At 49.8% G+C, this 25,186-nt stretch overlaps 9 protein-coding genes across 9 annotated transcripts; 2 read left to right on the top strand and 7 right to left on the bottom strand.

Annotated features, from left to right (window-relative positions):
- Positions 1 to 3: 3 nt before the first annotated feature.
- On the bottom strand, positions 4 to 1,811 carry EURHEDRAFT_411156 (uncharacterized protein). Its single transcript, XM_040781541.1, has 4 exons — positions 1,532 to 1,811; positions 1,339 to 1,354; positions 953 to 1,230; positions 4 to 887 (listed from the first exon to the last, which is right to left on the bottom strand). The coding sequence occupies exons 1-4, from the start codon at positions 1,583 to 1,585 to the stop codon at positions 378 to 380; spliced, it is 858 nt and encodes a 285-aa protein (XP_040640336.1). The 5' UTR covers positions 1,586 to 1,811; the 3' UTR covers positions 4 to 377.
- A 176-nt stretch (positions 1,812 to 1,987) lies between these two features.
- On the bottom strand, positions 1,988 to 4,774 carry EURHEDRAFT_411155 (anoctamin family protein). The gene is made up of 5 exons (XM_040781540.1): positions 4,591 to 4,774; positions 4,369 to 4,522; positions 4,026 to 4,314; positions 3,534 to 3,965; positions 1,988 to 3,487 (listed from the first exon to the last, which is right to left on the bottom strand). Exons 1-5 carry the CDS (start codon positions 4,670 to 4,672, stop codon positions 2,231 to 2,233), a joined length of 2,214 nt encoding a protein of 737 aa, XP_040640335.1. The 5' UTR covers positions 4,673 to 4,774; the 3' UTR covers positions 1,988 to 2,230.
- A 339-nt stretch (positions 4,775 to 5,113) lies between these two features.
- On the bottom strand, positions 5,114 to 5,690 carry EURHEDRAFT_358157 (uncharacterized protein). The gene is made up of 2 exons (XM_040778476.1): positions 5,499 to 5,690; positions 5,114 to 5,440 (listed from the first exon to the last, which is right to left on the bottom strand). Exons 1-2 carry the CDS (start codon positions 5,536 to 5,538, stop codon positions 5,208 to 5,210), a joined length of 273 nt encoding a protein of 90 aa, XP_040640334.1. The 5' UTR covers positions 5,539 to 5,690; the 3' UTR covers positions 5,114 to 5,207.
- On the bottom strand, positions 5,642 to 9,202 carry EURHEDRAFT_358146 (putative vesicle-mediated transport protein (Imh1)). The gene is made up of 2 exons (XM_040778475.1): positions 5,848 to 9,202; positions 5,642 to 5,788 (listed from the first exon to the last, which is right to left on the bottom strand). The coding sequence occupies exons 1-2, from the start codon at positions 8,814 to 8,816 to the stop codon at positions 5,746 to 5,748; spliced, it is 3,012 nt and encodes a 1,003-aa protein (XP_040640333.1). The 5' UTR covers positions 8,817 to 9,202; the 3' UTR covers positions 5,642 to 5,745.
- Positions 9,203 to 10,408: 1,206 nt separating this feature from the next.
- Positions 10,409 to 11,427, bottom strand: EURHEDRAFT_453067 (putative short chain dehydrogenase/oxidoreductase; the record flags this gene model as incomplete). Its single annotated transcript, XM_040784085.1, has 2 exons — positions 10,409 to 11,088; positions 11,160 to 11,427. The coding sequence occupies 2 exons, from the start codon at positions 11,425 to 11,427 to the stop codon at positions 10,409 to 10,411; spliced, it is 948 nt and encodes a 315-aa protein (XP_040640332.1).
- A 1,807-nt stretch (positions 11,428 to 13,234) lies between these two features.
- Positions 13,235 to 16,337, bottom strand: EURHEDRAFT_385450 (putative gamma-tubulin complex component GCP4). The gene is made up of 2 exons (XM_040779651.1): positions 16,048 to 16,337; positions 13,235 to 15,984 (listed from the first exon to the last, which is right to left on the bottom strand). The coding sequence occupies exon 2, from the start codon at positions 15,967 to 15,969 to the stop codon at positions 13,624 to 13,626; it is 2,346 nt and encodes a 781-aa protein (XP_040640331.1). The 5' UTR covers positions 15,970 to 15,984; positions 16,048 to 16,337; the 3' UTR covers positions 13,235 to 13,623.
- A 136-nt stretch (positions 16,338 to 16,473) lies between these two features.
- Positions 16,474 to 20,270, top strand: ubaA (E1 ubiquitin-activating protein ubaA). Its single transcript, XM_040781539.1, has 5 exons — positions 16,474 to 16,833; positions 16,888 to 16,976; positions 17,038 to 17,123; positions 17,180 to 19,961; positions 20,022 to 20,270. The coding sequence occupies exons 1-5, from the start codon at positions 16,828 to 16,830 to the stop codon at positions 20,158 to 20,160; spliced, it is 3,102 nt and encodes a 1,033-aa protein (XP_040640330.1). The 5' UTR covers positions 16,474 to 16,827; the 3' UTR covers positions 20,161 to 20,270.
- Positions 20,271 to 20,638: 368 nt separating this feature from the next.
- Positions 20,639 to 21,756, top strand: EURHEDRAFT_452987 (glutathione S-transferase family protein; the record flags this gene model as incomplete). The annotated part of the gene is made up of 3 exons (XM_040784081.1): positions 20,639 to 20,807; positions 20,862 to 21,127; positions 21,178 to 21,756. Coding segments are annotated over 3 exons (1,014 nt in total), but the record flags the coding sequence as incomplete, so codon positions are not given.
- A 569-nt stretch (positions 21,757 to 22,325) lies between these two features.
- Positions 22,326 to 24,876, bottom strand: EURHEDRAFT_411147 (calcium-binding mitochondrial carrier protein). The gene is made up of 8 exons (XM_040781538.1): positions 24,526 to 24,876; positions 24,375 to 24,455; positions 24,081 to 24,288; positions 23,394 to 24,013; positions 23,275 to 23,336; positions 23,112 to 23,215; positions 23,030 to 23,062; positions 22,326 to 22,969 (listed from the first exon to the last, which is right to left on the bottom strand). Exons 1-8 carry the CDS (start codon positions 24,653 to 24,655, stop codon positions 22,450 to 22,452), a joined length of 1,758 nt encoding a protein of 585 aa, XP_040640328.1. The 5' UTR covers positions 24,656 to 24,876; the 3' UTR covers positions 22,326 to 22,449.
- Positions 24,877 to 25,186: the final 310 nt, after the last annotated feature.

Here is a 25,186-nt window from a genome sequence, read left to right as displayed (position 1 = left end):
TGTACGGTTCTTATACTATTTGATTTAATGGATATGGCATTAGACCTTCCCTGTATATAGACCCAGCAATTTAAAGACTTGCGCGCGATTATAACTCAAAAAAACAGTAACATATGTGAAAGATATCAAACGTTCGAAACTAGGATATTGTTCAATGCCATAAAAACAGATCCCAGCAATAGGACAGCTACGATCCCCTCCTCCCGTTTATTCAAATCCTATCAGAAAAAAAGAAAAACGCGCAGAACACCACCCACCGAAACGAAAGACATCAAACTGGTCCAATAAACACGCCACGCACCGAAAAGAAGCAAAGAAAAGGGACAATAGTCGCTGATGGTATGTTATTATCAACAAAGACGCGGTCCACGCCATATTCACGAGACAACAGGTAACCCATGTGTTGGCTCCGTCTTGGTGACATCTGGGTCATGCTGACCCTCATCGCCACGGAGACGTTTGTTCTGGAACTGGCTGTTGGCCATGTAGCTTGGGTCCTCGTTTGGGTGTTTCCGCATTCCCAGGCCAGCGACCGCTATCCGGTTCAGCGAGTTCATATCGTCGTTTGATGCGGCCGCGTTTTGGTGGGGCTGGGGCTGGGGCTGCTGCTGAGGGTTCCCTGTAGGAGCAGAACCGGCAGAGTTCGGGTTGGATACACCCGACGGTATCTGCATTTCCGTCCGGGGCTGGCTCAAATCAATGTTTCCTGGGAGTTCGGGCACTTCACCCTGGGTGTCGAGTAACCGCGATTGCAGGTTGATGATGTATTCTCTGAGCTGGTAGTTCTCGGTTTGTAGTGTTTTAATCCCGTCGGACATGTTTTCAAAGTCTTTCACCTGGTCCTCCAATTTGCGAATGTAGGTTTCCTTTCGTTGACGGAACGCTCTCTGCAGAGACACAAACAAGATCAGCTAGAGGACCAAGAGCACCAATGCAGATACATCTCCCATACCTGCGCAGCACGATTCTGAGCAGCCCGCTTAGATGTCGACAATGGCCGCTTGCTAAAGCTCTTGGGAGACTCGGGACCGGACGGATCCTGCTGGGGAGGTGTCTGGGGGGGAGGACCGGCGAGCATCGAAGCACCGGAAATAGCCGGATCGATGTTGTTCTGATCGCGGGGACTAGCATTCGGCTGCATATGCGGAGGTTGCGCAGGTGGAGGTTGCGGCGGACGGGCCTGGGGATGGGACAGGTGCTGCTGGGCCGCTAGAAGCTGATCATGGAGTACTATCGTGGTATGTTAGTTCTGCAAAGGCATCGGGGCATTGGCTGCTTGGTATATATCGGAGGGAGCGCGTTGTCTCTTATACGAACAATCAGCAAGACGCGACTCACCCTGATCAGCATGGTCCTACAATGAAGTCAGCATCGGCTTAATGGTCAAGTGGCAGTGAAGAACCCCGGCGCGACACCGCCATCGCGTTGCGCAATAAGCATCAACACGTAGAGATCGATGGCAGGGCCACGGTCGCAGAGGGAATCTCTTGAACGGGGAAGAAGGAGATGGTGACGATGACAAACAGCTTACCTGAGCAGAGGTTTGCATGCTTGGATGCGGTGCTGGGGCTAGTGCGGGTTGCATAGTAGCAGTAGGAGTGATCGCAGTGCTATTGAAGAAAGCCAATTCGACGATGACAGCGACCGGCAAGAGCCAGCTGAAATCCTGGGTTCAATAACACAAAAACGCGTGCGAGAAATAGTATAATATCGCGAGATACTCCGCTGTAGATGGCGATGAGGTAAGCCTATACAGCCAAAAGAGAGTGAGTAGTAATGGATTAGGTCAGGCAATGCTGGGAGGATTAGTTAAAATATGACTGTACAGGAGAGGGAAGGAGAGGAGAGTGGCGGCAAGCGAAGTCTTGGCGTGACATGCCATAGTGTCATACTTGTGCACCGCTTAGTCATCTGCATAAATGTACTGTACTACTCCTAATACAGGCTAATACAGGCTGCAAACTAGTCCTCCCAGAATCGTTCATATGCCTGAGTTCCGCTGCTTCCGAATAGTACACAATGTCACTCTACAGTTACAGATGCAGGCAGGAAGACAGGGGTAGCATCGCAGTTCTCACTGTAATCCTGGCATGCCGGTTTCGGAGATTCGGAATACCAATGTACGCTAACCTTATCAGGAGATATCTCTTCACTGCTATATACGAGTACGACAGAACGATACGCTCACTCTAATAATACACAGAACAGCCTCTAATAACAGAGGACCAGCTTACTGCTGCTTCTTACCCTCCTTTCCAACCTGGGCCTGGATAATGCTCTGACCAACCCGCGCAGACTCCAACCATCCCTTCTGTCGTCTCCAGAACCGATCGGCCGGATCCGTCTCATGCAGACTCGACCTCCGAGCGTCATCTTCCAAAGTCTTGACACTGATCTCATCAAGCTCAGAGCCCCGAATATCCTTTTCGTCATCGGGCTCATTGCCCACCACGTCGGTACGCAGCGTCGACTCCAGGTAGCGTTTGCGCATGAGGTAATGGTTTGTGCGGTCCTGGCGGGAGTTGGGCAGTTCTATTTTGTCAATGGCTGCACGAACAGCATACCGCACGATGAGGTAGAGGTGTTCGGAGAAGAAGATGGTCAACAAAAGCGCCCAGCCCTTGATGATAGATGGTTCGCCGTTCGGACCTGGGTGGCCGTTGTTAAACATGTAGATGAGGGCGGAGCTCGTGATGCTGCCGACCCAGGACAAGAAACCTAGGCTCTCGAGCCAGGGGCCAATGGTGTCCGCGCGCAATGGCACAGGCCGGCGACATTCCATGCAGATTTTGAAGAAATCCGAACGGAGCTCGACCCAGTTATTTGCCAGGAAGGAGACAGGAACAAGTGGCCAGACGGGGGAAAAGAGAGCCAGATAGCCAAACTGGATGCACATCTCACGCAAGTCGTCGGTGACATCGTAGTCCGAAAGTTCGGCTTCATTGCGGGCTCGGGTCAGGAATTTGACCTCGTCTACCGGGTCGTCGAAAGAGACAGATTGGTCATTCTCGCTTTCAGAGTCGCTTCCAGTAGTTTCAACCTTGCCCTGCTTCTTCTGATATTCTTTGTACTTGCGCAAAAGGTTTTGCTTGAGATATGGGACGATCGTCTCCATGGCAAAGCCCACAATCTGCGCAGTAACAGTGAAATAGATAACTTGTTTACGTAGACGGTCGGGATCAATGCTAAAATCGGCAGTACGAGCCGTCGTTGCGTGTTCCTTGGACACGAACGGCCGCACCGTGACTTGGAAGATATCTAGATAGGGGACAATAAGGCTGGCGAATGGCACGTAGACAAATGCCGTCAGGAAAACGGGAAGGTAGGATGTGATGAAGTTGATAACGAAGATCTTTTGTGTCAACGCAATGTCATATGCATCCTTGGTCTCGAAGTTTTCGTAGTCATTAAGCTTGGTAGCAACGGCCGTCAGAACAGCGCTCATGGTTGGCACAAGCGAAGAAAGCAGAATCGTGGGGATGAAAACCTAACAATCAGTCTGCTGCAGCATTATAAAAGGATAGCTGACTTACCAGGTATGTTTTAAGAGGCCCGTTATACACCTCCGAGATAAAGATTTCAATCGCAAAGCACGTAGCGATAATCACTCCCAGAGCGACAGTGGACAACAAAGCGAACGGGATCTGGAGAAGCTGGCGATATATCCGCTTCTGTGCCGGAAACACACCCCGAACCTCACCAGTTCCCTCATCGCGAACTTCCTTTTCGGCAATAAACTCACGTCTCTTGGTCCGAACAACGGAGACGCCCTTAGTTTGCCAGCGACAACTGAGATCGACCTCCTGGCGCTTCCAGTATTCGATGAAAATAATACACCACAGGGAGTTGACGACAGTGTAGATAATCGAGAACGATCCGAGCAGCAACCAGCAAGAGAACCCGAATAGGGCCGGGAACACCAAGAATCGAAAGTACGATTGTAGAAATGCAAAATAGAGAGCCACCTGAAGAACCAGTCAGTTCACCTTGCATTGCACTGCAAGCGTAAAATCAACCACACATACACTTTCACCAAATTGACCCCGAATCTGATCCAGGTCCTCTGGAGTCAAGAACGTCTTCCTGCTCCATTCCCTCATACACCGATTGTTTGTCTGCTCGTCGTGCAACGAGAATATCGCATCGATATTCTTCCATTCGCCATGGCCTGGAGATATTCCTGCTCCGCCCTCTTCCTTAGGCACTGTGATCATATGGTAGATTACGCGTAGACGTTCAGCTTCTGTCTGGGCTTCTGCGGTGGACGCTGATTCGGGTTCAGTATTGCGGACGCCATAAAGCCAGTCGCGGACACTATATCAAGTCAGCACCAACCACCTATTGATATAAAACTTGAATAATACTCACCGAGAATGATAAACTCCACGCTTGACACTCTTCTTCGTCGCCCGCACAAACACCAACAGCGTCGATTCGTCCCCCTGACGCACCTCGGTCTGCAATCCTATTTCAACCAGGGTACGCAGCAGCAATTCCAATTGCTTTCCTGATTCGGAGGCATCTGTAATCATCAATATCTATCGTACCTTGTGGTCCGACTGACCATCTTCGAAAATCTGGAAATCTTACCATCACCCCCAAATCGATAACGGATGACGTAGTCCACATCATTGTTGTGGTGCACGGCGTGGTCTGCGGAAGCAGTTGCCATTATTTCAAACACCGTCCACGCTTCAAATACTATAAGAATAAAAAAGCGATACGGCTGTCTAGGAATCGCCGCCAAAAAGAGAAATCATGGGATGGATGAAGTCGGCCACGGGCAAGCTTTGGCCAGGCGCTGGAGCGATGGAGAAGACGTCATCAGGAAAAAGCTTGGCGGGGGTTGTGCCCTAATTTTAGACTCGATAAGGTAGGATCTGTCACTAGTCCCGATAGATCTAGATCGCGTCAGATTCATATTGCTATTGTATGTATACAAATGACAGTTGACACGGTGGATATGGACTTGGATGTAGATACAGTCAATTCTCTACATCAGCACCAACATCCCCGCTAACCGACCCATCCCTTCAACCATCATCTTCACCCACTCCTCCCTCCCCCTCCGCTCCAACCCTCTCATAAAATCAAATACTCATCTCATTCTCCTTCAGCGCACTCCACTCCAGCCTCTCCCCACCAATCTCAACAACTTCGTCGCCAAATACTTCAACAACTTAAACTCATACCTGCCACCCCAGACACTAGACTATACGTAAGGCTGCTCGAGGTGGAAGAGGGCCATGCCGACGGGGCCTGAGTAGGGAGTCTCGGGGGTTGCTGAGGGTGCAATAAGGGCTATGTAGGCGCCGCCGAGTTTGGGGGTCGTTGAGGAAGGAGGGGGTTTTTAGGAGAGAGTCAGGGGTTGCGGTGACTTTGTGGAGGGAGGGTTGGTGGGAGGCTAGGTCGAGGATGAGTTGGTGAATTGTAAGGACGTCTAACGAGTATCTTATTAGTATGTTTGTCCACCGGTGTATTTGATGTGATGCACTCACCCTCTGGCATGGCCAGGTGAATATCTGTTTGATCAGACATGGTTGAAAACTGTCAGGCTCGGTATTTCTCGTGAGACTATCAAGCGATGTACATCTATTGCAAAAAACTTTCTACAGAATCCATTACGCTGGTTTCGAGACATGATGAACCACTGATATAATCGAGTACGCTCCCATGAGCACGGTAAAATATACAGAAGGGCAGCACAACATTAAAGTTACAATAACATCAATAACCGTAAACAGCTCATTTGGACGAAATTGCGGACATCCATCGTTGCTCATCAGTCCTGTTATAGTTAGCTCCCACTGTTTCTAATCCATTGTGATTGCAATAAATCGGACTCACCGATCAAAATGGAGCAGCATCGCCAGAACCGGAATCAATTGTTTCTGGTAATTCTTATCCTTTTGCTCCAAGAACTGTAGAAGCACGTTCTTCAAATAGATGTAGTCGATATTCGGACCAGGCGTCTCAGCCCTCCGAACAGACGGGCTACGATCACTAGAGACAGGCGTCGCAGACGGCCTTCTTGAACCCGAGTCCATTGAAGATCGCGACGACCGCGGCCCTTGTCCCAGACGCGTCTCGTCTACAAGAGCCCGGTTGGATTTACGTAGTTTTTCCAGCCGGTTGTTCGTCTCCTCGACTGACCGACGCAGTTCAGCTTTCTCCTTCTCCAAATCGCGGGCCTGCTTCTCGCTCTCGTCGAGAGAATCGCGCAGGCGTGTCATGGCCTGGCGCATCTCGTTCAATTCGTTTGTCGACCGTTCCCATTGGCCCTCGAGCTCATCACGACGACGTCTGTAGTCTTTCTGGGAGTGTTCCAGTTCTTCCTTGTCGTTTTCGGCAGTGCGCAGGGACTTTTCGGCTTCGCGGACCTTGCTCTTGAGGTCTTCTAATTCTCGGGCCCGGCGGCGACCTTGTATGCTTGCATCCTCTTCAGCGCGGTCCCGTTCCTCAATGGCTGCTTCCATCCGCTCCTTGAAGTCGCGGACCTTTCCCTCAGCGCGGCTTTCGATATCGTTCAGCAAACGGCGCATCGTTTCGCCTTCGCGGGTACGCTCGCTTAGAAGTCGGTGAGCATCAGCTAATTCTTCTTCTAGGCTTTCGCAGCGCTCCCGAGCCTCCTTCATCTGCATGCCCATTTCCGCGCCTTGGTCGCGCATACTATTCATCAAACTTTGGGCGCTGGCATGTTGAGCGGTCTTCAGTTCGATCTCCTCCTTCAAGCTATTGAGTTCTTTACCCAGTTGGGCGGCTTGTCCCTCGACTTCTCGGAGCTTTGTTCGGGCTGATTTTAGTTGATCTTGGGCTTTGGAGAGCTCTGCTGACATCTTCTCCCGCGTCTCCAACGCTTCCTGCTTCTTGCTTTCAGAATACCTTAAGTCTGACTGAGCAACCGACAACCCCTCTTCGGCCTTCAATCGGCTATCAGTCTCTTGTCGGATCTTCTGGTTAAGCGTCTTAATCTCGGAATCTCTGTCGGATATCGTCGACTTGAGGCTCTTCACATCCGCACGCAAACCATCATGCTTGCTTTCCAGAGACTTTAAGTCAGCCGATTTGCGCGAAAGAGTATCCTGCGTAGACTTGAGTTCAGATGATTCGGATCGCAAGTTCCTCAATTCTGGTTGCAGTTTTTGAAGAGTCTCCCGTAGGTCTGTCATATCCTTGAATCGGGTAGCAGCCAACTGCTGTGCCGCAGAGAGGTCAGTTTCGAGCGTTGCAGATCTCGATTTTAGGGTCTCAAATTCTTCCTTCAGGCCCTTGTGCGCCTTCTCAGAGTCTGCTGACTGGGAGGCAGTGCTTGTGCGCACTTCAGTCAGCTCCTTCTCCAGCTTGGAAATAGTCCCCTCCAATGCTGTCTTTTCCGCTGAAAGCTCCTTAATCTTGTCTTTTGATTCAACGTGCTCTTGGCCGATGTTGAGCAGATCGTCGCGTAATGATTCAATCTCCTCTTTCAGGTCTTCCTCGCCCTTGAGCTTGTTGCTGAGACGATCGATGGCCGCTTCCTTTTCTCCCAGTTCACGCGTGAGAGTTTCGATCCTCGCCTCCAGTTCGTTGAGTTTCTTAGAGGTTTCGTCAGAGTCGGATTTGGATGGTTTGATCTCCTCGGGCGCTGGAGCTGCAGCGGCTGGAGCTGGTTTGGGTTCTTCTCCGGCTTTACCGCCCTTCTTCTTCTTTTTGTTGTTCTTCTTCTTTCCACCACCGGTGCTGGGGGCAGAGGCAGCTGGTTGAATAGCCTGGGTCTCTGGCTCTGGGGCCTCTGGGGCGGTTTCAGGTTTCAGTGCCAAGCTCTTTCGGAGCTCCTCAAAGTCCGCCTCTTGACCTTTCGTGATCTTGTCCTTAATCGACTGCCATTTGGCGTTGTCCGCCAAGTTATCATCAAGGAAACTAATGAGATTTTGGAACTTGTTCGACTCTTCCATCTTCTCACTGGTATCGGTCTTGAGACTCGATACGGAAGCTTCGGCTTCCTTGAGCTGGGATTGAAGCTTGTCCACCAGACTTTGCAAGACACCTAGTCGCTTCTCGTGACCCTGCTTTTCTTTCTTGGCTTCTTCAAGTTTGGAGTTGAGTTCTTTCGATTGTTCATCGTTGCCCTCGGACGTCGAGGCTTGCGTGCGAAGATTCTCTATTTCTTCCGTCTTCTGGAACAAATCAGTCTTGAGTTTTTTAACTTCGGCGTTGGCCTTCTCCATCGCAGTCTCCGAGCTTGCAAGTTTATCCTTCAGGGAGTCAATTTCCTCCTTTTTGGACTTCTTGAGTTCTTCAACCTCGGCATCCTGCTTGTCCTTGGCCTCACGCAATTCTCCCAAATCGCGAGTTGCAGTTTCCAAGTTCTGTACCATGCCTTCGGTAGACTCGCGCGCAATAGAAAGGTCACGTTTGAGGTTCTCCGTCTGCGATTTGAGTGTTTCAACCTCCTCCTGTTTCTCCTTCAGCTCGGATTCGATGCGTGGAAGTTCGTTATCGAAGGAAAAGAATTCTTCGGTCTCGCCCTCTTTCGTAGCATCCGCATTTTTGGCAGAATCGCTATTCCCTCCTTCCTTCGACGGTACATTTTCATTCTTTGTAGATTTCTGAGCTTCCTCCAATTTCTTCTTGAAGTCGTCTCTCTCCGTCGTGATTCGCTTGAGCTCCTCCGTAACCATATCTCCCTTCAAAGAAATCTGATTCAAGTACTCTGTGAAGGGTTTCGGCTCGCTGATAGACGTTAACGGGGTATTCTCTCGTAAGGCTGCTTCAAACGGTTCGATCGAAAGGACTCGTGAATGCGCAGTTCGGTAGGCTTTCAAAAGTTCTACATGCATCGCATATCATTAGCCTCATTCTTCTATCCTCATCACCATACAATCAGCCGGTCCATACCATGATACCGCGTCTCCATCTTATCCAACCTCCTCAACTTCGCCCTAACTTCAGGCGCCAATTCCGACGGCGCCTTATTCTGTTCCACCCCCTTCTCACCAGCACCCGCCTCCTTCCCACCTGACTCTACAGCCGCCTGTTTCTCCTCATCATTCTCATCCGCAGCTCCGTCGGCCCCCGTCGCAGGCTCCTGTTGCGGCGTCCCGGATCTAGACGGTGTATCGTCATCACCGATGGCAAAATCTGCTTCAAATTCTTTCGGATCGGGCCCGCGGACGGGCGTTGCGGTGTTGCGGCGAGGGCGCGCAGGTCGTCGGCCGGGGCCTTGGGGGAGACGGGCGGAGCTGGAGCGGGAGAGGGCTTCTTGGTTGGATTTTTGACGGGCTTGTTCTTCTGCGATGCGAGAGTCGATCGCGTCGCGGAGGCGCTGTATTTCATGGGATAATTGTGGTTAGATGGAGCGTCCATGCGGGTTGTACGGCCGTCCGTGGTTGAACTGGCCAACTGTACTGTCCAATAACATACCTGAAACATGACCGTTGCAGGCCTGTGGGCTTCGGCCACAGGAGCACTGTATTAAAGAGAGACTGGTATAAGAGTAAAATGCAAGGGAAATAAAAGAGCGAAAGGAGGTGATAGAGAGGAAAAGAGGGTGTTGGATGGAGCCGCAACGGAGATGTTGTTCCGTCTTGGGACACTCGGCGGCTGCCCGTCGATGAGCGCGGACCAGCTTCTTTCCGTGTAGCGCTGATTATAATCAAGGGTGGTAATTATATTCTAGCTTTTACAATTTAGTTCGCTGGCCTGTTTATCTAGGAATGGTGATTGACATGCTGGTTCTCGGGTTCAGTGACATACGGAGTAAGTAACCAGGCGGAAAATATAGATAGAGTAGGGCACAGCATCGAGCAAATAAAGACAGAGGACAAAAAGACAAGGCGAATCAGACCCGTACAAGGTGACATTGAGCATGTTTGATTAAGGCGATAATCCATGTCACCATAGCCACCTTTCCAATCTACAATAACGTCTCTTCCCGATGCAGACTTGGAGAATGAGAGGCTTCGTCCAAACCTTCTATCAGTAGATCCAAATTCTTCGAAAGCAGTCACGAAGTATAGCATCTATATGGATATGGTATTACATAGCAAAGAGGTTTAGTATAAGTTGTCATCAACTTGTGTATTCGTCACCAAATTCCAGAAACTCCCAACCCAGGCAGCAGCAGCGTATTAAAATAGTGTGGCTCGGTATTATTATACACGGAAGTAAATGAAGGAAAACAGAAATGTTCATATGCATCCACTTGTTGGCTTTCCGTCGTTCCCCTTTCCCATATGTTACTCCTTGTTTGGGTCTCAACCAAATATGCAAGTCGTTAAGTCATGTGTGCTTCGAAGGACTGTACTCCGCATGCGTGATCCTTTCGCCAGCAGACCGATACATCCCTTACATTGGCGCTATCCCAGGTCACGGATGCGGATTGTTCTTCTCATATCCCTTGTTGTCGTCTAGTTGAACGATCATAGCAAACTCACCACGCAGTGTGGCCACCGTCGATGAGCATCGTACTTCCAGTCATGAAGCTGCTGGCATCACTTAGAGTGAAAAGTGCAGCACCCCGAAATTCCTCAGGTGTAGCTAGCCGCCCAAGCATGTTCTCAGCTTCCCAGACAGCTCGCGCAGCGGGGTTCTGTTGGAAGACTTGCTCAACCATGGGGGTGACAATGTGTCCGGGGCACAGACTGTTTACGCGGATACCGTGACGTCCCCATTCCATGGCCAGAGAACGGGAGAGTTGGATAACAGCAGCCTTGGAGGAGTTGTAGACGGGAGAAGTCATGCCCTTGTTGGCGATGAGACCGCTCATGCTAGCAATGAGCAGGATCGAGCCCTTTTGTTGGTAGTTGAACATCTGGCGGGCTGCGGCTGTGGCGGAGTTAAAAACACCGTTATAGTTGATCTGCATGACTTCGTTCAGGGCCGTTTGCGAGTGCTCCAGAGCGCTCTGTAGGTAGTTGATCCCGGCGGCAGCAACCAGACCGTCCAGCCGCTGGTTGTTGCCGGCAATCTCAGAGAAGACGTTGTTGACTTCCGCGTCATTGCGGACATCGAGGCGGCGGTATTCTAGCAGGCCACCGAATTCCCGTTCTCCATGCTCCTTAGCGGCCATGAACTCGGGATCCGGGCTCTCGAGACGGTCCAAGCAGTAGACTGGATTCAAGGAAACCTCAGTTAGCCTTTCTGTCTTGTGTCTTCGAAACTATGGGTGGGATAGTAAGTACCTTTTGCGCCAGCCTCTAAAAGCGCTTCAGCCATTGCAAGACCAAGACCTCTGGCACCACCAGTGATAGCATACACCCGGTCCTGTAGGTCGAACTCTTTGAATCGGTTGCCATTCTTGGATCCTCTCACTGAAGCCAACTTGGTCTGGATGGGACTGTAGGGACCAGGGCCAGTGGAGTGTAGCCGGGTAGAAAGAGAGTAAGAAATGGCAACAGAAGGAAGCTTCGACCGTGCTGGGGCCAGGACACGGGAGATTGCGAAGGACATGGTTATCGGAAGGGGAGTATAGAAGAGAGGTAGCTAGGATAAGGAGTGGAGTATAGGTGATAAAGTAGAAGAAAAGTAAAGAGAAGAATATCAGAAGCTTGGATAAAGAATGATGGCTCTTAACATCCGCATCGGGGGGGGCCTGGGGTTTATAGACCCGGGGCAGGGCAAGGTGTAGGACTGACCTAGCCGAATTCAGCGTGCCCCAGAAAGAACCGATAAGCCAGGGTTAGGGTCAAAAAAAGAAAATAAAATAAAAATAAAGCGTCCGCGTGATATCCTAAAAAGAGTCTAGAACTGTTCTCACAATGACTTCAAGCACCACTTCATATCCAGCATCCACGGAACAAGCATCGTGTACGGGCAGACAGATTCGCAACAAACCGAAAAGGTATGCGCGTTTGAGGGCATCGTGAGATGTTCCGGGTTCCGGTTTTACTTTTTCCGTCCCTTTATCGCCAAAGACGGTAAGAACAAAAGGGTCACTTGACCGAGGAATGACGGCCGATCCTTGGTCGATGGATTATGGAATGGTCCACACTGGAGGAAAACGGGATTCCCGAGTATGGGGGATCCGACAGTTTCGCCAACTGTCCAGTGTACAGAGCGGGTACCGCAAAAGTCGGACAGATCTGAATCTTTTGGTCAGGTGTCCATCGATCCGGCCAGCGGTCTGGCAAGATTGGCATGTCGGAGAATTCTTTTCTTTTATGGGATCCCAGCGATATGCACAAACCCACTTGGTGTCGAATCGAGACTCTATGCAGTATGCGTGTATACGGTATGGGGGCCGAGGGGTTATTCTCTTGTTGCCGCAGTCAACTCAATCCACGAGAACCCCAGAGTGGGCCGTGGGGAGCTTCCCCGGTTTTTGCTCCGTGTCTTCCACCGGAAAGGCCTTCCCTGCCAATGACAGCTTCGGCATCGCGGTCATGGTGTAATCTGAAGGGATACTATTTTTGACACGGAGCAGACCAGAATCTGAGAACCCGTCAAATAGTATTCAAGCCCAATGTATGTAACTCTTTCGTTCCCCGGACTCCTTATTGTACTCCTTACTCCTTCCCCACGCTCCCACATTCATATTCCTTCAACACCCCATATTTTCCGGAATAGTACAGATTAGGACGGTCATGTGTCCATCTGAAAACAAATGTCGGTGGCTTACACAAACCCGTCTATCAAAAAAGTATAACGGGAGGGAAATAGCGATGTTGCCACAAGGAGTCTCGCATTTCCGAAAAGCGACATCCCGGGCGGATGTTGGTGGGGTATCGTGGCCGGAGCATTCCAAGTGTGTCGCAGAATGGAAACGTATGAACATGATTGTAGAGACAGGTGTTTTTGTTCTCCTTGCACCAATGGTAGCAAGAAGTCAGTCAGCTGTTCACAGGCATAGACATTAGCCAACTATCCCAGCCACGTTGGAGATCTAATAGCCGTGTGCTAGACTCTCTTCTGCCTTGCCGGTTTCTCGGGTTTCCTTTTTGGGACACACACGAAGTAACCTTGTTTGTTTTATTTTTATTTTCTTCTGCAGGAGGGGTGATCATGTGTAATATTTTGCTTTTTCGAATGTCCTTCTGGAAGGTCAGTTGAGAATAAGAGATATCTTAGCGGTATGCAGTGGTGATGCTTGGGACTTATGCGAGACGAGTTAGCAGGTCATGTGCTTTCCCTCCTCTTCCTTTCCCTTGCCCATCCCATCTACCTATCTACCCTCTCTTCCTATTTTCGTCTACTTGTGAACTTTCAGTCGTTCTGTTTATGTTTGCTACGAGTCGACAAACTTTCAGTATATCCAAACGGGTGCTGGCATATGAGAAGAATTGTGATTCGAAAATCAACTGGTAATCAAGCCGAGCCTAGCTCTAGGTAAAAAAAAATAATAGGAACACAGGACGGGCGCGCAAGTCCTTTGTGTCCTACATAAGATAGCTACTGACTTAGGCTCAAGACCTGCAGAATAGCTGCAGAGACAAGGAAGCGCAGTACGATCGATGGAACCTGCTGAGATGATCAGGGATCTTGCAGATGCCTTGACTAGACATACAATGTGTTTTGAAAGTAAACATTACATGGTATTCATAACCCGTGGAGTATCCGGTTTCGTGGACTTCATTAAACAAGCCCCTGAATATTGAAAAGGGAAGTGTAATGAGCCAAAAGCCACCGGATCCAAGTTTCTTTTCAGCATCAAATTCTGTCGTCATTAACATTACCAAAATCCAGCTTCATCAGCAACTGATCAACGCCAGCTGCCTTGCGCGGCACATAGTGGTTGGCATTCGGCAACTCAGTGCTCCAAATCCCATTATTAGCATTCAGCGTCAACGACCAGTTTTGATTGGGATTTCTTGCGAGGTCGAACATCCGTCGCCCCTCTCCAGACCGGCTGTCATCGATATCTCTTAGCCGCGCTACAACGTTCTGGATCCCTGCTTTGACCTCTTTCTGTGTGTCGTTAAGTTCTCGTAAGACTTCATGCTCTTCGCTGGCGTAGTCTGCCATGCCATCGACGACACCTTCGTCGGTTTCCAAATCCATGTTGCGCTGGATACTTTCCAGTCGAACTGTAAGGGCGAGGAAACGGTCAACGATCGTGAGAAGAGAACGGAGAGCAGTTGTGAACGGCGCATCGGTTAGGAACAATGACTGAACAAGAGAGGAGAGATGTCGACGGTGTGCAACTGTCAAAGTTTCTGGATCGTGGGCAGATGTATCATATTGTGGGGATTGACTTGAATCACCCAAGGAAGCCGTATGCGTACGTGTGAAGCTGGTCGCTTCCTTTTGCTTCGACGACGATGCCGTACCCGGTCTGGAACTTGCCCTTGATCCCGCGTGAGAAGGACCTTCAATCCATTCACGGAAATGTTGCCAAGAACAATTGATCACTTCTCCTTGGAAGAAGCTTCCGATTTCGGACAGCACATAAAGGGCCGCACTGGTCGTCGCCCAAATCGGTCTCATTTGAACTATTCGTGCATTGTCTCGGTCTCTACCCCTCTTCAGTCGGTTTTGTCCGGCACGGGTACTACTTCGGGGAGGCCCCCACGGGGACGGATGGCTTCTTCGGAGGGATGTGTGTTTCCAAAGATCACTGAGACGTAATTGGGCGCGGCGTATCCCAAGAAGATAGGAGTGGATTTTTGAATAGACGGAAATGTCGGTTGTCGATAGGAACAGATCCATTGGTGGCCGTACTTGGATGGATAGGAATGTGGGAGTAGGGAAAAGCAGGTCAGAGAAGGAGACATTTGAAATCTCATCAGCAAGGCCATTTCCAGCCGTGTCCTGTGAGCGACCGGTCTTCTTTTGATCGTCAATAGATAATTGCAATAGGTCTCGGGCAAGATCAAGCTCATCATCACCCGAATCTTCCGCGTTTTGTAAAGCGTAAAGCTCTGTCCATGCCTTGGCAAGAGTGTTCGCCAAATCTCCTGGTTTGAGCCCAACTAATCCTCCAAGTGCTTTCCCTCTTCGATGTCGCTCACTTGTGCGAGCATCTGCAAGCGCCACGAGAGCAGTTACAAACTCGCCGCGTTGTAACAACATAAAATTATGAAGGACAGATAGCATCTCGAGGATTTTCGGTAGCGGAAGTAGCTTGGAAAGTGTACTCTGCGATAATGCTAGTCGTATAGCATTCACAGCGTTGGATAGCTTCGGGCTCGACATGGGTGACTCTAACGCCGCAAGGCCCTCGATGTGCTCCGCATGCAAAGTGACAGGAGATGTTAGTAGGCTTGTAGACGTGCCTGTTGAAGACGCTTTGCGCTTCGCCCTGATATGATTCAAAGATTTTCCGATAAACAAGATAGATGATGCTGTGCTAGCAGAGACAAATTTCGGTAGTCGGTCTGTATGCATTGCAAATTGCGTTACGCCAAAATCATCACCTTCGCTGGCGTCATCCTCCTGGATGAAAAAGTCGTCCTTGCCAAATGCCGGCAGAGTCCCATGCAATAGCCACATCGACAACTGCCTCATCCATGCCCTTTCTGCTGCCGTAACCAATTGTAACGCCATCTCTTCCAAGTCAGCATATCCAGTTTGTGATTCCGCTCGAAGGTGATCGATCAGCGCAGCGCCTGTGCAGTCTCGATGGGATTTCCTGTGCTCCGGATAGATGAATCGAACTACCTCCCATAACCATTCTAATCGTCGAGTCCACGGGGCAAATTCGCCCACAATCGTCGACAACGGCACGATACCATATCCACCGACATATCCGCTATCCTCCACCAAAATCGCTTTCTCCACCTCGAGTATTTTCTTTTGAAATCCGCCCAGATGTTCCGTAACAATCGTGGTCGATACGGCTCTACAGATAACAGATGGGTGGGATGATGAGATTATCGAAGTATGGTTTCGCAGTCGGACATGCAATCGGCTCAGTCTCGCGAGGGATGCGAGGAGGGCTTTCTCGGGAGGTGCCAGGAGCGGAAAAACATCTTGAGCGACGGCATCCTCTTCACCCTGGAGGGCGAAGAGGGGCGACGGCTGGCCGGAGAGGGAGAGGAGAATCTCGTGGAGCATTCTATGTCCGATTCCCTATCAATTGGCTCCTGTGTTAAATGTCTGGTGCGGTGTACAAACCGGCGACGCAGGACTTACTCCAATGGTAGATTGTTATCTACTTTTGACTTTCGACGCTGCCAGTACAGTAATCCACGACCTATAATTTCGTATCGGCACATATAAAATGGCAGATCGAATATCTGCGTCACGGTTGCCGTTGTCGTTATCGCGTTGTAATGAACGTGTCGGAGATGCGGCGGAGGTCGAGCTGAAAAGGTAATGGCGAATTCCTCTTCACACTAACAGCGCAAACAACTGAGCGATTTTCAATACGGCTCTCATAATGGCGTCCACCTCCCACACCGTCAGCAATCGAGCATATTGTATACAGTAGTAGCAAAAGGTCGGCCTTAACGCTATCGTGGGGCAATTGCCAATCAGCACGTGCCTCGGGCTGAGTCATCACGTAGCAACAGGTCCCTCACTTACGTCGCTGTTCCTTTTTCTCTCGCTCTCCATCGCTTTCTCTCTTCTTTTTGTCATTTTGCCATTTTTGTCGTCTCTGCTTTCACACTTTCCCACTGTTACATCTTGTATAGTATCTTCACTGATCTCGAGTACGCTATAAGGTTGTACCGTTGACCGCTTTTACCCCTCTTCGTTCCGGTGCTTCGAATAGCTCCCCCGGGAAGCTACAACTAAATATACATCCCTCTTTCGTAACGCCAGTTGGAAAGTCTTGCTTGGAGGCGAGACTTTCAACCGAAAAAGTCGTTCACCATTCCTTCCAGTATCCCTGTTCGTGAAGCTTCGCAGCTGGGAAAGCGAAGAGCATCGGGCGACAACACGGCAGCTACACCAGAGACGAAGAAAGTCATGACGGTATGATGGGCGGCCTACTTAGTATCAGACGACCTAGGGCTGACGATATGGTAGGACGCTAAGATGCAGGTGGACAACTCAAAGGAAACTGTGGAGGCAATCAAGCACGGGGAGATCGACGAGTCTCTTTACAGTCGGCAGCTGTAAGTGTCTGGAAACTCCTCGTGGCGGGAAGAATCAGTTACTGATGGGTTTTCGCTGTAGGTACGTACTTGGCCATGAGGCTATGAAACGTATGGGCTCTTCGAACGTCCTCATTGTCGGCTTGAAGGGTCTGGGTGTTGAGATCGGTAAGTCGTCATACAACATTAAGCTTTAATAACATGTTCTAATAATCCGAATGCAGCGAAGAACATTGCTCTCGCTGGTGTCAAGTCCCTTACCGTCTACGACCCCGCTCCCGTTGCCATCTCGGACCTCTCCTCCCAGTTCTTCCTGCAGCCCCAAGATGTCGGCAAGCCGCGCGCCGAAGCGACTGCTCCAAGAGTAGCAGAATTGAATTCTTACGTTCCCGTCACGGTCCATGAAGGCGAAAAACTCTCAGACAACCTCGAACAACTTAAGCGTTACCAAGCAGTGGTTCTCACTTTGACGCCTCTGAAGGAACAGCTTGCGATTGCCGACTTCTGCCACAAGAATGGTATCTACCTTACGATCGCAGACACATTCGGTCTATTTGGATATCTTTTCAATGATTTCGGCAAGAACTTCACCGTCGGCGATCCCACCGGTGAAGAACCCGTGAGCGGAATTGTGGCGGACATTGCTGAGGATGGTCTGGTGTCGGCACTGGATGAGAGTAGACACGGCCTCGAAGATGGAGATTTCGTCACTTTTACCGAAGTCAAGGGCTTTGAGGGCTTGAACAGCTCTGACCCTCGGAAGGTGACTGTCAAGGGTCCCTACACGTTCAGCATCGGTGATGTTTCAGGCCTTGGCTCGTACCAGGGCGGCGGTATCTTTACGCAAGTCAAGATGCCCAGGTTTGTTGACTTTGAGCCGCTTGATCAGCAAATCAAAAAGCCTGAGCTCATGATTTCCGACTTCGCCAAATTCGATCGGCCACAGCAGCTGCACATTGGCATCCAAGCCCTGCATAAATTCGCAGAGAACCATGGTGGTCAGCTTCCTCAACCTCACAACGAGAATGACGCTCAGGAAGTTATCAAGATCGCAAATAATCTCGCATCAAGCCAGGAGGACAAAGTGGAATTGGATGACAAAGTTATCAAAGAACTGGCCTATCAAGCCCGTGGTGACCTGAATCCCTTGGCTGCGCTGTTTGGAGGTCTTGTTGCTCAGGAAATTCTCAAGGCTGTGTCAGGCAAATTCAACCCAGTCAGCCAATGGCTCTACTTTGACTCTTTGGAATCGCTCCCTGCATCTACTACTCGATCCGAAGAGAGCTGCAAACCACTTGGAACCCGCTATGATGGACAGATCGCCGTTTTTGGAAAGGAATTCCAGGAGAAGATTGCCAACACCAAGCAGTTCCTTGTTGGCGCAGGAGCCATTGGGTGCGAAACTTTGAAGAATTGGGCTATGCAGGGTCTGGGAACTGGTCCCAACGGCAAGATATTTGTTACTGATATGGATCAAATTGAGAAGAGTAACCTCAACCGACAATTCCTTTTCCGTACCAAGGATGTCGGAAGATTGAAGAGTGAATGCGCTTCTGCTGCCGTTCAGGCCATGAACCCTGAGCTTGAAGGGAAGATTGTTACACTCCGGGACCGCGTTGGGCCAGACACTGAGCACATCTTCAACGAAAAATTCTGGGAGGGTCTCGATGGCATTACCAATGCTCTGGACAACGTCGACGCAAGAACTTACGTTGACCGTCGCTGCGTCTTCTTCCGGAAACCCCTGCTCGAGAGTGGAACCCTCGGCACCAAAGGCAACACTCAGGTTGTCCTTCCCCGGATCACCGAGTCTTACTCGAGCTCCCAGGACCCTCCGGAGAAGACCTTCCCCATGTGTACTTTGAAGAGTTTCCCTAACCGAATCGAGCACACTATTGCCTGGTCTCGGGATCTTTTCCAGACTTACTTTGTCGGGCCACCGGAGGCTGTCAACCTCTATCTATCTCAGCCCAATTACATCGAGCAGACGCTCAAGCAGGCTGGCAATGAGAAGCAGACGCTTGAAAACCTCCGTGATTTCCTGGTTACCGACAAACCATTGACCTTCGATGACTGCATTATTTGGGCTCGCCACCAGTTCGAGGCTCAATACAACAATGCGATTCAGCAATTGTTGCATAACTTCCCCAAAGACTCAAAGACGTCTACCGGCCAGCCTTTCTGGTCTGGGCCTAAGCGCGCGCCGACGCCACTGAAGTTTGACAGCACGAACCCCACCCATTTCGGCTTTGTCGTTGCGGCCGCGAACCTCCACGCCTTCAACTACGGCATCAAGAACCCGGGTGCGGACAAGGGATACTACCGCAAGATTGTGGATAACATGATTATCCCCGAATTCACACCTAGCTCCAGCGTCAAGATTCAGGCCGACGAGAACGATCCCGATCCGAATGCTCAGCCCGCTGGACCCAGCGATGACAACGACGAAATTCAGAAACTCGTCTCCTCTCTCCCATCGCCCAAGTCACTTGCCGGTTTCCGTCTCACCCCGGTAGAATTCGAGAAGGATGATGACACTAACCATCACATCGACTTCATTACGGCAGCTAGCAACCTCCGTGCGGATAACTACGAAATTCCTCAGGCGGACCGGCACAAGACCAAGTTTATCGCGGGTAAGATCATCCCTGCTATTGCGACGGCCACTGCGCTCGTTACTGGATTGGTCTCCCTGGAGAACTACAAGATCATCGACGGCAAGGACGATATTGAGCAGTACAAGAACGGTTTCGTAAATATTGCTCTTCCTTTCCTTGGCTTCAGTGAGCCCATCGGCAGTCCCAAGGGTAAGTACATGGGTAAGCAGGGTGAGGTGTCCATTGACCAGATCTGGGATCGCTTTGAGGTCGATGATATTCCGTTGCAGGACTTCCTCAAGTACTTCTCTGATCTAGGCTTGGAAGTGAGCATGGTTAGCTCAGGTGTCAGCTTGCTCTACGCCAGCTTCTACCCTCCCTCGAAATTGAAGGACCGTCTTCCTTTGCCGTATGTATCCCTCATTTTTCTTTCATTGATTTAAACTCTGGCTAACATCAATTTCTATAGGATGAGCAAGCTGGTAGAGACCATCAGCAAGAAGCCCGTCCCTGAACACCAGAAGAACGTCATTTTCGAGGTGACGGCTGAGGATCAGAACGAGGAGGATGTTGAGATTCCGTATGTGATGGTGAAGCTGAGAAAGTAAAACGAACGCGCTACAGTTGAACGCGTATTAATGTAACGGGTCTCCGACGTTCTATGAGTTTTGTCATGTTATTATAAGTACATAGCAATTATTATATTTGAAGTTCCTGATAAATCCAATACCCCGTAGTTATCAGTGGAGACCCTGCTTTGTCAGGGTTATGCGATCTCTCCGTAATCAACGTCATCGCCTCCCCCGCCGCATTTATTTCAATCCTCAATCCCCGGCCAGATTGGACTACGTATTCCTAGCTTTCTTTTATTTCTCATGTTCTCTGCACTTCTTCGAACCCAGCAGGTTTCTCGTCACGTCACACATCCCCGGGTTTTCTCTGCAGGGTTCCTTGTTTTATCTCCGACTCGCTCCGTCACCCCTCAGTTCATTTCACCAACACGCAAAATGGCAGTAGGTTCCTACACTTTGCGGAAATTCAGTTAAATCAGTTACAGATGCTAAACTTCTCAATCGCACCGTATAGTCCGGAACTTCCGGCAAGATCACAGACTGGGTAAACCCCAACGACAAGTCCGGCGAATTCAAGCGCCAGCAGTCCGTGTTCCGAAACTGGATCTCCAGAGAATCCGGCGCGGAATTTCCCCCTGAGAAGGGCCGTTACCATCTCTATGTCTCTTATGCTTGTCCTTGGGGTATGCATCCTTAAAACAATGCAAAAGGAAAACAGCGACGCTAACGTGCCACAGCGCACCGGACATTGATCACAAGAAAGCTCAAGGGTCTCGAAGACTTCATTTCATTTACCTCTGTGCATTGGCATCTGGGAGAGAAGGGCTGGCGCTTCGTAACTCCTGATGAGAAACTGCCCGGAGCGAACACCACCCCAGATCCATTACATGCCGATGTCTCGCACCTCCGCGACATCTACTTCGCGCAGGACCCGGAATATGCGGGCCGATTCACAGTTCCCGTACTCTATGACAAGAAGGCCAAGAAGATCGTGAGCAACGAGGTATGTTTCTCCACACAAAACCATCATAGTAAGATAACTGATCCCAACAGAGCTCCGAAATCATCCGCATGCTCTACTACGAATTCGACGACCTCCTCCCCACCCAGTACAAATCCCTCGACCTCTACCCCACCCACCTGCGCCCCCAGATCGAATCCACAAACGAATGGACCTACAACGACGTCAACAACGGCGTCTACAAATCCGGCTTCGCAACAACCCAAGAAGCCTACGAGCGCGCCGTAAAAACCCTCTTCTCCTCCCTCGACAAAATCGAATCCCACCTTTCATCCTCGCTTACTCCCGAAAAGCCCTTCTATTTCGGGTCCAATATCACAGAGGCGGATATTCGGTTGTTCACGACGATTATCCGGTTTGACCCTGTGTATGTACAGCATTTTAAGTGTAATATTCGGGACATTCGCTCGGGATACCCGGCTATTCATCGCTGGGTGAGGGGGTTGTATTGGGATGTTCCCGCGTTCCAGGAGACGACGGATTTCGAGCATATCAAGTTTCATTATACGAAGAGTCATAAGCAGATTAATCAGTTTAGTATTACTCCTGTTGGGCCGGTGCCGGATATTTTACCCAAGGATGAGGAGGTTAAAGCGGTTACTGCGGAGTAATTAGGATTAGAATTAGGATTCGGATAAGTTGTCTATGTTTGAGGATGTGATGCTCGAACTGATCGATTGTTTTTTGAATTTCTATTTACATAGCTCTATCTGGGTGGATGCTGCCGCACAGCAATCCTGAATAAGTACAATACATACATCTCAAACAGAGACAAACCAACCATCCTCCTGAAGTTTTACAAGAAAATTAAAAAACAAATACCAAAACACGAAGATGTCAAGAGTATAAACAAGAGGGCAAAGAAACTCCGCAGCATGCATGCATTCATTCCCACACGACGCCTCGCCATGCTAGTGTGGTGGTCAGCGTTTTGAACTTTTTTTTTTTTTTCAAGATGTTTTCGAGGAACCAGTCGGGTTAGTGTTGATATATTATAGATTTCAAGATGAATGCCCATGACATGATGGTGATGCGGAGCTCACGGGATGTCGAACGCAAACAGAAGGGGAAACATGTCGTGGATCGTCAGTTGTTGCCAAATGGGCTTAATGGGTATCTTGACGAGAATAATCAAGGTTCAGAACAAAGTATGAAACAGAAGAGAAAGATAAAAAAAAAAAAAAAAAAAAAAAAAAAAAAAAAACTCCGGTTCTGTGCAAGAATAATGTAGAGGCAGAATTCTGTATCAGTGACACAATGACTGACCAGTTCCTTTCAAGAAACTGAAGCTTGAGCGCTGGTTATCACTTCAAGCCGAGGAATCTCTTCGAGTTCTCGTATACAACGTAGCTGATCGAAACTGCCGGTACAACCTTCAGAAGGTTGGGTGTAATTCCCTTGTAGAGTCCTCGTAGACCTTCTGTTTGGATCGTTTTACGAGCGACATCGCCAATGCTGTCATAGGTAACAGGATGCAGGATTGTTCCCTGGGCTTGTAGTCTCGTACGGAGAACATTAAGTGGATAGACGACGGATGCACCGAATGCTCCACTGAATGCGCCAATGGCTCCTGTCATGAAGTTGTTCAGAGGAACATCGTCCTCGTGGCAGTGATTAAGACGGGCTTTTCGGGCGACTAGGCCCCGTTTTAGGTATTCGAATGTGGTTAAGTCGATCGCGGCGTAGGGAAACATGCCCACAAGGCCGAGAGGCAGTCCACGGAAGAATCCGAGTATGCCGTTTTTACTAATCACTTTTCTTGCCGTCACTGCTATTAAGCGGTTTCCTTTCGGACCACCTTCGACCGTTTCGCATTGCATCCGACTACAGGATAATTAGATATGAATTCGAAAGGGTGAGTTGTAATGGCGGGGTAGAACTTACAACTTTAATGTGTCAAGAGGGTAGACGAAGCATCTACAAACTATCAGACCATGATGCAATTGCCAATATGGCGCGAACTTACTGAGCGACCATCCCACCACACCCTCCTGACAAGAATTGCGACACCGGCATGAGCTTCTTAGGGTCATTGTGACCTTCAAGTCGAGCAAATGCGCGTTTTGCAGACTATTATATGTTAGTTTACCGTATTCAGAGGATGTTCATTCTTTGGATGGCAATCAGACCTCATAGGCCCCAAACTTGATAGCCGATTCGGGCATGACCTTGGCCACGTTCAACCCGTTTCCTACCCATCATCAGCATATTCATCTAACTCAACAGGTTGGCACACGTTGAAACTAACCTGCGAACAAACTCCGGATTCCACCTGCACGCCACAGCTCCTTCATCGCATCAACGAGCGTCTTTGATGCACTGCCCGCCGCTTGCAGTGGAGCACCTTCTTTCGCCGCACGCACGGCCGTTGATTTCACGCCCGTCTGGGCAATGAGATAGACTTTGAGTCGGTCCAAAGGCGCGGTGGCTGTTCTCGACACAACGCCTGCGATTCCGCCCGCAACGAAGTAACCTAATTGAGGAGTGTTTTCGGTCAACTTCCGTTCATAATATCGAAAGGACATCCACATGGCGACACTCCTGGGTATGGGTAGCCATTCCAGCTCGAACTCATTGTCTAGAGGAACAGAGACATCTTTCAATGCGACCGTTGACTTTGAGATCTCGCTGGATTCCGCGTGGGCTATTGGGATGAGGGCTGCCAAAGCGTGCAGAGGAAAGATATTGTACAAAAGGTTCTTGATGGCCAAAAAATAACGTCTAGGAAACAAGTGGTCTGTACCTAAACCCTGCAGATCATTGATGTTGACATCTCCTTCCGGGTTTAGATTTCCCGTAGCCGTATAGTATGAGAGGATGGCGCGTAGGTCGGGAGATGAGTGAGAGGGCATAAAGAGCAAGAAATCCCTAGTCCCCATCAATCGTTTTTAGCCAATGTCGAACAATCGTTTGGAAGAGTCCGGTATCTACCCACCTCCATTCCTCATAGGTTATAACACCATCTTTGTTCTTATCCACATCCCAGAAGAACTCGTTCAATTTGGCGCTCGAGACGGTCACCCCGGACTTGGAAAATGCAGCCTTGAGATCGGCTTCATCGATTTTGCCGTTGTTATTGCGATCGATGCTCTGGAAAAGTTTCCATAGTCCGCTCTCCGTATGGTCGACAAAGGCACGGAATTCTGAGGAAAATTAGGTGGATAAGGAAAAACTGGCTGGAAGGCCAGTTACGCTCGCAAAGCGACAAAGAACAGCGTGGTGACCTTACCAGAGAAGTCAATGTGTCCATCCCCGTTGGTATCGACGGCCACTAGAATACTCCGTAACATATCATCCGCATTTTTTAGTGCTGAAGGAAAAGAACGGCCGAGTCAGTCAGCCTGGCAACAGATGTCGGAAATCATGACGGCGAAGCTCACGGTGATCGATCTTCTTCAGCCCCCTTTTCAGTCCATTGAGATCAATAAGCCCTTCTTTCTGGGCGCCCAAGGTCTCCCACAGCTTATCAACTCTCTGATCACGGTCATTTTTCGATTCGTTGGGTGCCATATTCGATAATGAAGCTTTTCCGATGTTTGCTTATCACACGCCCGTCATTATTTTTCTCGGGAGGAAGGATCACGGTTTCACGATCGGAGAGGAAGTCCCTGTCGCAGCAGGGGAGATCCGGGAGCGGTGTGATAATGAACTGTGCATCGAATCCGAATCACTGAAGTCGACAAGAAGGGAGGATCTGCTTATCCCAACTGCACCCCGGAAGTTTCCCTGAGAAATCAAGCCGCGATGATTTGCTTTGCGCTTGACGACATACCCGGAAAAACTGTAGTCGCCGGGCCGGCGGCACGGGAACTGGAGGGCCCAGCCCTACTATTCCCGATCGGGCAGGTCTCGAGAGCCGCCCGATCACCGCTCGCTGGCGTACATGTGGCTGTCTGGCGATAAACACACGTCTATGAAAGAATATCATGGTTGAATTAGCCCTGGAGGCTTTTGTGGTATTTTTCTGAGCAATGTGAGTATATTTTTCTGCCATTCCCATGCCATGAATCTGACGGAGAATGTCTAGACCGCTTATTCCGT

This window comes from Aspergillus ruber, assembly GCF_000600275.1.
Source record: "Aspergillus ruber CBS 135680 unplaced genomic scaffold scaffold00008, whole genome shotgun sequence".
Lineage (NCBI taxonomy): Eukaryota > Fungi > Ascomycota > Eurotiomycetes > Eurotiales > Aspergillaceae > Aspergillus > Aspergillus ruber.
Note: the sequence above shows the minus strand (reverse complement) of the source record. Positions and strands in the feature narration are given on the sequence as shown.

Coding starts and splice junctions, on each gene's coding strand:
- EURHEDRAFT_411156 (XM_040781541.1), bottom strand. CDS start 1,585: ATGCAACCCGCACTAGCCCCAGCACCGCATCCAAGCATGCAAACCTCT. Junction 888..952: donor CTCAGAATCGTGCTGCGCAG/GTATGGGAGATG, acceptor GTGTCTCTGCAG/AGAGCGTTCCGTCAACGAAA.
- EURHEDRAFT_411155 (XM_040781540.1), bottom strand. CDS start 4,672: ATGGCAACTGCTTCCGCAGACCACGCCGTGCACCACAACAATGATGTG. Junction 4,315..4,368: donor CGTGGAGTTTATCATTCTCG/GTGAGTATTATT, acceptor GACTTGATATAG/TGTCCGCGACTGGCTTTATG. Junction 3,488..3,533: donor GGCCTCTTAAAACATACCTG/GTAAGTCAGCTA, acceptor ACTGATTGTTAG/GTTTTCATCCCCACGATTCT.
- EURHEDRAFT_358157 (XM_040778476.1), bottom strand. CDS start 5,538: ATGTCTGATCAAACAGATATTCACCTGGCCATGCCAGAGG. Junction 5,441..5,498: donor TCACCTGGCCATGCCAGAGG/GTGAGTGCATCA, acceptor GATACTCGTTAG/ACGTCCTTACAATTCACCAA.
- EURHEDRAFT_358146 (XM_040778475.1), bottom strand. CDS start 8,816: ATGCATGTAGAACTTTTGAAAGCCTACCGAACTGCGCATTCACGAGTC. Junction 5,789..5,847: donor ATGCTGCTCCATTTTGATCG/GTGAGTCCGATT, acceptor TAACTATAACAG/GACTGATGAGCAACGATGGA.
- EURHEDRAFT_385450 (XM_040779651.1), bottom strand. CDS start 15,969: ATGCTCCACGAGATTCTCCTCTCCCTCTCCGGCCAGCCGTCGCCCCTC.
- ubaA (XM_040781539.1), top strand. Junction 16,977..17,037: donor TCTCTTTACAGTCGGCAGCT/GTAAGTGTCTGG, acceptor TTTTCGCTGTAG/GTACGTACTTGGCCATGAGG. Junction 17,124..17,179: donor GGGTCTGGGTGTTGAGATCG/GTAAGTCGTCAT, acceptor ATCCGAATGCAG/CGAAGAACATTGCTCTCGCT.
- EURHEDRAFT_411147 (XM_040781538.1), bottom strand. CDS start 24,655: ATGGCACCCAACGAATCGAAAAATGACCGTGATCAGAGAGTTGATAAG. Junction 23,337..23,393: donor AATCCGGAGTTTGTTCGCAG/GTTAGTTTCAAC, acceptor GATGATGGGTAG/GAAACGGGTTGAACGTGGCC. Junction 23,063..23,111: donor TGTGGTGGGATGGTCGCTCA/GTAAGTTCGCGC, acceptor GATAGTTTGTAG/ATGCTTCGTCTACCCTCTTG.